General features: G+C 43.1%; 2 protein-coding genes and 1 long non-coding RNA gene across 3 annotated transcripts in view; 1 reads left to right on the top strand and 2 right to left on the bottom strand.

Moving 5' to 3' along the window:
* The window catches only part of LOC124397770, a 25,208-nt gene extending 22,865 nt beyond the window's left edge, over positions 1 to 2,343 (top strand). Inside the window, exons 5-7 of the mRNA XM_046867526.1 lie at positions 1,283 to 1,417; positions 1,572 to 1,694; positions 1,847 to 2,343. Coding sequence (XP_046723482.1) covers positions 1,283 to 1,417; positions 1,572 to 1,694; positions 1,847 to 2,031 — 443 coding nt within the window. The 3' untranslated portion in view covers positions 2,032 to 2,343. The remainder of the gene's footprint in view (positions 1 to 1,282; positions 1,418 to 1,571; positions 1,695 to 1,846) is intronic.
* Positions 1,278 to 5,476, bottom strand: LOC124397775. The gene is made up of 3 exons (XR_006927966.1): positions 5,398 to 5,476; positions 1,496 to 1,883; positions 1,278 to 1,395 (listed from the first exon to the last, which is right to left on the bottom strand). It is a non-coding gene; the product is annotated as an uncharacterized LOC124397775 (long non-coding RNA).
* An 847-nt stretch (positions 5,477 to 6,323) lies between these two features.
* The window catches only part of arsib (arylsulfatase family, member Ib), a 3,939-nt gene continuing 262 nt past the window's right edge, over positions 6,324 to 10,000 (bottom strand). Inside the window, exons 1-2 of the mRNA XM_046867517.1 lie at positions 9,510 to 10,000; positions 6,324 to 9,429 (exon numbers count right to left, since the gene is read on the bottom strand). The exon at positions 9,510 to 10,000 is cut by the window's right edge and continues 262 nt beyond it. Of these exons, the coding sequence (XP_046723473.1) occupies positions 8,025 to 9,429; positions 9,510 to 9,808 (1,704 nt within the window). The 5' untranslated portion in view covers positions 9,809 to 10,000 and the 3' untranslated portion in view covers positions 6,324 to 8,024. The remainder of the gene's footprint in view (positions 9,430 to 9,509) is intronic.

Genomic DNA, 10,000 nt, shown 5'->3' with positions numbered 1-10,000 from the left:
CTACACTAGCATGCTAACAGCTACCTAATGCCTACACTAGCATGCTAACAGCTACCTAATGCCTACACTAGCATGCTAACAGCTACCTTATGCCTACACTAGCATGCTAACAGCTACCTAATGCCTACACTAGCATGCTAACCTCAACCTAATGCCTACACTAGCATTTTTTCAGTGTGGTTTTACACTAGCATGCTAACAGCTACCTAACATCTGCAGGAAAACTTAGTTCAAGATTTTTAGAGAAATGCTGCAAAACATGAGCACGAAATAATATACCCTAGCATGTTAAATGAGAAGAGGATGGAGGGATAAAGAACAGAGGGATGAAGGACAAAGTTACACCACAGGGGAAGATTAAACAAAGAAGAATGAAATTGAAATAAATAAGGAGGTCCTTAGTGTTGGGCGAAAACATGAACATTGCAGAAGGAAACATTTACAGTGTGTCCACTGAGCGATGTTTATCCTGCAGCCCAGAGAAACATTAACGATCTGTCCATGCTAATGTGCTAATCTACAGTCGTAATGGATTTATAAAGTAGAAGCGTAGGGAAGTGAGAGCTCAGAGGATGTAGGACTTCTGATTGGAAGGTCATGGGTTCAAATCCCCACATCACCAAGCTGACACTGCTGGGCCCTTAAGCAAGGCCCTTAACCCTCGACTGCTCATCTGAGATAAATGTAAGTCAATCTTGATAAAAAAAAAAAAAAAGCGTCTGCAAAATGCCATAAATATAAATAAATCACTTCCTGTGCAGTGCTGATGATTTGTAGCGTCTGTGCGCCCTCTAGTGGTCAATGTTTATTATCCCAGAGGGAAATTGTTTGGTTGCCTTTTTTGCAGTAAAATCAAAGTAAAGAATAAAGTGAAATAAAAAATATAAATAAGAAAATGTAAATAATATACATATCAAGTTATATATTAAGTGAAAAGAAATTTAGTAAAACATGGCAGAAAAAGTCAGACTACAATGTTCTTGCACATGTAACCAATATTATTATTATTATTATTATTATTATTAATAATAATATATTACAATTACTGAACATAATTGACCAGGATATTAATATTATAAGTGTGGCATGAAAATCTATAACTATATTATATATCATCTATTTCCTACACCAGCATCTTTACTAAATAGTCAAAATAAATGTATTTTTTTATTATAACCATTTTATTTTTTTATTTGTTTGTTGCAGCCTTCAGTTAAATATTTTACTTAAATCTTATATAATAATTATTAAAAGGTTCCCTGTTTTCCATTTCCTCCCACAGATCGTCGTCATCTCTCCAGTCCTGATCTTCTCTCTGTCTGTCAGTCGTTTGCTGAAGTTAAACCTTCTACCACTGAGTGCTCATTACGTCCACACGATTCTTCCACCGACCTGCTACTGAGAGAAAACATCTGCTGTGAGACACTTTAACAATAATGTTTATTATAATAACCGTATTTACGTACATATAAAACCCTCAGGGTTTCATCATCACCATGTGAAGGTATGAGATAGAGATGAGGTTCTGCTCCGGTTCCTGATGAGATGTTTCTGGTTTGTTGTGTGTGTAGTGAACAGGAAAGTTTTCCTTCTGTTGTGTGGTGTCATGGCGATGTTCCTTACACTCATCACCGCTCTGTGCTGCGTCTCCATCATGCTGAGGAGAACATCATCTCCCTCTGATCATCCACCTGGTAAGTCTTCAGTTCTTCTGCCTCATCTGTTTCATTAATCAGTTAATTCCAGTTCATCAGTCTAGAAGGAGAGGAGAGAGAGAGTCCAGTAGATGAGTTTCCTGGACAGATCCTGGACAGATCAATCAAATCTGTTCTTCTCTTATCTTCAGGAGTGGATGTGGACGTTATTTACACAGAAGTGGACATCTGCAGGAAAGGAAAGAGGAACAGGAAAAAACATGAATCTGTGAAGAACGTGACAGAGATTTACTCCGAGGTGAACCATGAACCAAACCAGGAGACGAGAAATCTGACCTTCACCACATACGGACTGGATGAAATAAACCCAGTCTGAGTATCAGGATGAAGAACGTGATCTTTCTACAGCACTTTTACAGTGTTCACATCGTCCCAAAGCATCTTCACACAAATAAATCAATTACAGGTTTACATTTTACTTTTAATGAATCAGTTTCTACTCATTCACCACTAATGAGATACTCAGAGACGTGATGAGGGAAAAAACCCTGCGATGGTGTGAGGAAGACATCCTCATCCTCATCCTCATCCTCATCCTTACCAAGAAGGTCCATGAAGGTCCATTCAGGACAGTTTCACCATTGTTCACGTGAAACATTTCACTTTTTAATAAACAGTACAGAACATACTTAGCAGAACCGATCTAGTGTATGCAACACACACACACACACACACACACACACAAACTCCTTCTCCATTCCTCAGGCATCCTCTCACCTTCCACAATCTGGTTAAAAACTTAACTGCATCTCACCTAAACATCTCCATGCCTCTACTGGTGTCATCTGGTCCAACTGACTTTCCACTCTCCATCCTCTTAATCGCTGCTCTCACTTTCTCCTTACTAATCCTATCCACCTCCTGCTTTACATCTCCACACCATCCAACCTTCTCTCTCTCTCATTTTCCTCATTCATCAGCTGCTCAAAATCCTCCCTCCACCTTCTCAACACACTCTCCTCACTAGTCAACACATCTCCATCTCCATCCTTTATTGCTCTAACTTACAGCACATCCTTCCCAGCTCGGTTCCTCTGTCTGGACAATCGCTACAAATCCTTTTCTCCTTCCTCAGTGTCCAACTTCTCCTACAGCTCCTCTATACCTTTTCCTTGTCTTTCTACACATCCCTCTTCACCTGCTGCTGCAGCTCCTGTAATTCTAACTGTTCCTTTAGTCTTTATTATATTATTATTATTAAAGCTTTTTATTTCTGAGAGACGATGCTGCCAGGTTGTTACAGTTTTTCTCGATTGCTAAGACACATTTCTTGAAAGATGCTCTCCTTTTCTCTAAACTGTGAACAATAAAACCCAATTCTCAAGCTACATTCACAAAACCTCAGACTCTTCTTGCAAAACCAAACTTTCACCTCAAAACAGTTCAATCTGTGCTCAAAACTGAACTATGTTTTCAAATCGTGCCCCGAGTCAATCAAAATTAAAATCACTACGGAACAGTCACTAAACATTACGTAGAAAAATAGAAAACACAATGCTCAGGACATCAAGCTGGAGAAACAAAAAAACCCTGTGCATTTAGCACTTGTACAAAAAGACAAAACAGAAATCTTGTGCATTTACACGTAGCACTTGTAAAAACAAACAGAAATCGTATGCGTTGTCCACGTGTGTACAGTAAACCCATGTATAAATAAAGTACAAAAATATACATGGAATACGAGGCCTAGAAACAGTTAGACCAACGCTCCATTACAATACTACAGTACACTGGTACAGTGATGTACTGAAACATAGATTAACTTACAGTATACTGTGGTACAGTATGTAGTCTGTCATACAGTAACTGCTGTCAAGATTTACATACTGTACTATAATGTCAAAAAAAGGTAATGACCTCTTCTCTAAATCTTCGGATTATGGTGGACACAGTGAATCTACTGATGTTTGGTTGTACCCTTTGTCCAGCCTCCCTCATGCTCATACCATGGACAAGAACATGGTCAATCACAGCAGCTCTGATTTCATCAGATATTACTGTTCTTTGTCTTCGCTGATCACCTCCACCTTCTCTCACACGAACTCTTCCTCTCAGATTTCTATCCATTGTAGGGTCTCACAAACCAGTGCTCTCTGAACTGGATTACTCTATATGTTCCCTCACATCATTAGCCACAAGTGTGATCCATTTTGAGTTGTAGTGTTTAAGTGGTGACACTTGTGCTTTAATTGTGTTTGACTTTTGTCACCTGTGCTCACCATTATGCAGCACGGGTGCATCACAATGAAAATGTGTTGGCAAGTTGTGTCTAAACAGATGAAAAGTGCTTATGGTTTTGCCAAAAGAGTGATTGATTCAATCAGTGGGTTTAGGCAACTGAGCATTTGGTTCAGACAATAGAGTTTAGTGTTTTAGCAATTGAGAAAAACTGTAATGAGCAGCGTACGCCCCCTGTAGGACATCCTTGGAACCAGCCGCTTCCACCTGCTCAGTCTGCCCTTGATGTGCTCTACTGCCTTCCCAGTTTTTATTCAAAAACTCATGACTCCCATGTAGACACCAAAATACTTAAACCCTCATTTTTTCCACATCAGGCCTCATGGGAGTGTCGCCCCCCCCCAAAACACCCAACTAAAAACCTTCAAAAGTCTTTTATTACATCAGTAAAAACATTTTCCTCAGTCTGGAATCCACCGTTACTGCCACGTCATCTGCACACGCTGACAGGTAGAGTGACGCATTAGTGTGTGGAATATTAAAACCAGAAAGAAGATTTCTCAGATTGATTAAAAGAGATTTAATAGTGAGAGTAAAACATTCCTGATTGTGAACATTCCTGTCTGATCCCTAAAAAAACCATATAAACCACCATTCACCTTCAGCACACTCTCAATCTCACTGTACAGCACCCTGATCATGGCTCTGAAACCGAAACCAAAGCTTTCCAGAACCTTCCACAAGTATTCATGCTCAACCCGATCAAAAGCCTTTTCCTGGTGCAGGAGAAACAGACCAGACTTTAAACCCAGTATCACCTTCATCACTCTCGATGCTAATGCTTTTGACAGCAGCTTGCAGTCGGTGTACAGTAGTGACACTGTGACAGTTCTTCAGGTGGGTCAGGTCTTCCTTCTTCGGCAGCAGGGTCAGGACGGCTCTCCAGCAGCTCGTTGGGAGCTGACCACCTGTAACACTGTCCTTTAGGACCTCCAGCATGTCCTGCCCTATTCCTGCCTAGAACGCCTTGAAGAACAGGGAGATCATCAATACTTGGCGCCCACCTGTTCTCCATGCCCTGGTGCTCTTAGGGTTTATGGTTTTCTTACTGATGGTGCACTGAACCATGCAGTGATCTGAGATACCTGGAAACATTTTGTAAAACACTTTGTACTTTGGAAACACTTCCCACAGGAGCTTACGGGAAGCTGTATGAGGTTCTACATGATTTCTGTCTGTATTTTCTGCTGTACAATTAAAAATCACCTCCCGAAATGAAAAACTCTGTGGATCTCCTGCAGCATAACAACATCCACACGTTTCTGTTCATAAGCTCCTAAAGCTTTGCTCTTTTCCCGTGTTCTCTGCTCCATTTATATTAAAACTCACAATGTGGATCCTGTTCTTTAAAATTAAAATTAAGTAAAACAAACATATGCTAAACAACTCAAAGTAAAACACACCACACACTCTATCAGTCTTCATCTGAGCTTTCTCTACTGACCTTCAGCTTCTTCAATCTAAAAGTTTCTTGATCTGTAAAAGCTCCTTCTCTTCTAAAATGTTCCTCAGGCCGAGTTGGGCCGAGCAGGTTTGAGTGTGTTTAACCTGTACATACCTGTGTGTCAGATCATTACAGATGGATGTTAGGACGTGTAATGACGTGTCTGGAGGAAGCTGATGTTTTCTACTGCAGAAGTTTAACTAGCATTAGCAGCAGCTCCACTCAGTCATTAGATCTTTAATATATTTGATATATTTTAATCGGTCAGGATGAAATTTCCACCACAGAAGAAGTCGTGATGTTCATGATGAGTGTCACTGACATTCCACTACATTACATTAACATGAAACAGATAAAAATGTGAAATCTCTGTATTTTACATCCAGTTCAGTTTTTATTCATTATATTTTTAACACCAACACACACACACACACACACACACACACACAGACACACACACACACACAGACAGACACACACACACACACACACACACACACACACACACACACATACACACACACACACACACACACACACACACACACACACACACACACACACAGACACACACACACACACACACACACACACAGACACACACACACACACACACACACACACATACACACACACACACACACACACACACAGACACACAGACACACACACATACACACACACACACACACACACACACACACACACACACACACACACAGACACACACACACACACACACACACACACACAGAGACACAGACACACACACACACACACACACACACACACACACACAGACACACACACACACACACACACAGACACACACACACACACACACACACACACAGACACACACACACACACACACAGAGACACACACACACACACACACACACACACACAATGAATTCAGATTGTAATTAAGTTTCTGTTTCTGTGTTTTTTATTCAGTAACGTGTCGATACTGGACTTATTTTCGTAATTTATCGAACAAAACTTCTTTCCTTTTGTTTACAGAAGTTGATATAAAGCAATTAAAATAAAAAGAAAATCACCAGATAATAAACAGATGTTCAGATGTCACAGGTACATCATCGTCTTCATCATCGTTTTCATGGTGGTTGTCTGGAGTGAAATGCTCCTCAGGTCTGGAGCTGTTGGGTCTCTGCGTGATGAGTTTCAGACAGAAACCCTGCTGTGATGGAGGTCAGGATTACAGAGCGCTGAATCTGATATAAATAATGATAAAGATTCACTGTGGTTCAGTTTCCTCACTAACAAGACTAATTTCTTCACAATCAGAAGCTTCAGTGTGTAAAGAGAAACGACACGCCCACTGAAAGGAAAACGACACGCCCACTGAAAGAGAAACAACACGCCCACTGAAAGAGAAATGAGACGCTCACTGAAAGAGAAACGACACGCCCACTGAAAGAGAAACGACACACCCACTGAAAGGAAAACGACACGCCCACTGAAAGAGAAATGACACGCTCACTGAAAGAGAAACGACACACCCACTGAAAGAGAAACGACACGCCCACTGAAAGGAAAGCGACACGCACACTGAAAGAGAAGCGACACACCCACTGAAAGAGAAGCGACACGCCCACTGAAAGGAAAGCGACACGCACACTGAAAGAGAAACGACACACCCACTGAAAGGACAACGACACGCCCACTGAAAGAAAACGACACGCCCACTGAAAGAAAAACGACACGCCCACTGAAAGAAAAACGGCACTGAAAGAGAAACGACACGCCCACTGAAAGAAAAACGACACGCCCACTGAAAGAAAAATTACACGCCCACTGAAAGAGAAACAACACGCCCACTGAAAGACAAACGACACGCCCACTGACAGAGACACAACACGCCCACTGAAAGAAAACGACACACCCACTGAAAGAGAAATGACACGCCCACTAAAAGAGAAACGACACGCCCACTGAAAGAGAAACAACACACCCACTGAAAGAGATACGACACACCCACTGAAAGAGAAACAACACGCCCACTGAAAGAGAAACAACACGCCCACTGAAAGAGAAATGACACGCCCACTGAAAGAGAAACAACACCCACTGAAAGAGAAACAACACGCCCACTGAAAGAGAAATGACACGCCCACTGAAAGATACGACAACCCCAATAAAAACAAAACGACACACCCACTGATAGAGAAACAACACGCCCACTGAAAGAAATCGACACGCCCACTGAAAGCGAAATGACACGCCCACTGAAAGAGAAACCCCACTTTATGATTTAAAGCTAAAAGGATGAAAAGATGAACATTCTGGTATGTATTTGGCAGGAGTTGCACTCATCTTTCTTCAGGATTCATCATGAACAAATTGACATTTCATGCTGATGTCTGAAGGCCATTAACTCCATAACGAGGATTTCAGAAACAGTTTCTTGTAGAAGCTCTTGAGGAAACAGTAGTTTGAAAGGAGCATCTACACACAACAGATTTATGATCCAAAACCTTTAAAACCTGAGTCTATATGAATTTAAAATGAATGCTGTTTCTGGTCTGTGATAAAGACCTGTGCTTCTTCTTCTCACTTTTATAAACAGTGTGTGGAGGAGTGTAAGTCCTCGGGTAGAAGATTCATTATATTTTACTGCCCAGAATCTTTCTGTTGAGTTTCTTGAAGAATGATTGGATTTTGCAGAACCTGCACTTCTTCCTCTTGCGGTTCCTTCCTCGTTTGTAATAGACTCCATCCCAGTTTACCTCGTTCTCCTCGTCCATCACCCAGGGTCTCCAGGCTCTGCCGTGGTTCAGCGGGTTGGCACGCGGGTCGTCCGGGGGGTACTGGACCGCTGTGGCAGTGCTGTTGTAGAAAGCTAGGCGCTGCAGGAGCTTCTTCACTACATCTGGTCGCTTCTCTGCCAGGTCGTTTCTCTCGCATGGATCTGCAGTGATGTTAAAGAGCCAAATCGACTTCTTCTCCTTGTCCACGTTTCCTCGTTCCAGGTTCCACCATCCGCTCGGGAAACTGCTCAACACCTGAGGAGGGATCCAGTCGCCGTGACCAGGATCTCCGGTCAGAAGTTTCCAATCTCCCACTCTTATCGCTGCTTGGACTGCCGTATCCCACAATCCCTTGCCTTCCCGCAGTGACCCCAACCCTCGCCGATTCAGAGGGTCAATGTTATGTAAGATCTCAAACCTGGGAGAAGTTTTATTCTCACTAATGACTGACCAAACATCATAACCATCTAACTTCTCATTCTGGGAAATGTTTCCTCCTGCCAGACGTACGAGAGTCGGGAACCAGTCCGTGATGTGAATTAGCGCTTTGCTAATTCTACGCTTGTAGCGTATTAGTGGACTGTGCACGAACCCCAGTGCTCTGATTCCACCCTCCCAGTAAGTCCCCTTGCGCCCTCGTAAGGGCCAGTTGCTCCCTCCGGTGAACGGCTGTGCTCCGTTATCAGTGGAGAAAATAATGATGGAGTTCCGATAGTATCCATATTTGCGTAGCGCATAGGTGATGTTGTGCACCGCCTCATCCACGATGGAGATGGTGGCCGCGTATTTCCTGCGTGGGACGTTCCCCATGCTGCGATATGGATAAATATAGGATTTGGGCGGTTTTAAAGGAGCATGAGCCGCCTGAAGGGACAGGAAGATGAAGATCGGCTGAGACGGATCGTGCGTCGCTAAAATTTTGCGTACTCTCTGAGTGTACATGAGAGTGGAGTATTTTCCCGCTTTGTTCCATGCTAGCGAGTCGCCATCGTGCAGGTCGAAGCCGCACAGAGTTTTCCCGTCGCAGGAGTCGAAGGTGTAATAGTCAACACTTCCCGTCAGAGAACCGAAGAAGGTGTGAAAGCCGCGGCGTGTGGGGAGGCAGCGTTTACGGTAGAAGCCCAGGTGCCATTTTCCAACCATGTGGGTGGAGTAACCAGCATCCTGAAGATGCTGCGGGAGTGTGGACAGGTTTAGAGGAAGGCAACTTGGCTGGCGAGGACGGATAATGGAGTGCTGGAGACCCGTGTGGATCTGATACCTGCAGAAAAATACAGTTCATGGTTGTTAGCATGCTAACTTCTGTAAGATCTTTAGAATTAGCATTATATGCGTGTTTACCTGCCGGTGATTAGCTGACTGCGTGACGGCGTGCACAGCGGCTGAACGTAATAATTCTCTAGTCGCACTCCTTCAGCCGCCAGCTTGTCCAGGGTCGGAGTGTGGAGCTCAGCGCTGTGGTAGCCGATATCGTTAAAACCCTGATCATCGGTCAGGATAAAGATGATGTGAGGAGGAGGTCTTGGTTTATACACACCACCAAAACGATCTAAATCATTCTCCACCTGATTGGGTTTCATCCAGTCCCACAGAGCTCCACCCAGATCCAACAAAACACACAGAACCCACAGAGACATCATGGTTGCCAGAGGGCCTGAGGGGGGCGTGACAGGGCCCTGGGTGGAGCGTGATGGATCTCACACACGTTTTTAGAGATGAGAAAGTTCACTGAGGAACACTGAACTTTAGATCTTCTCTCTGTCCTCTATAATTCACTGCTTTCCTTCTCATGACGTCTCGTGGAGGTTCATGAAGAACCCGGCAGTTTAATC

The sequence above is a fragment of the Silurus meridionalis genome, chromosome 15 (genome assembly GCF_014805685.1).
Source record: "Silurus meridionalis isolate SWU-2019-XX chromosome 15, ASM1480568v1, whole genome shotgun sequence".
Taxonomy (NCBI): domain Eukaryota; kingdom Metazoa; phylum Chordata; class Actinopteri; order Siluriformes; family Siluridae; genus Silurus; species Silurus meridionalis.
The sequence above is the reverse complement of the archived record's forward strand: the minus strand, read 5'-3'. Positions and strand labels throughout refer to the sequence as shown.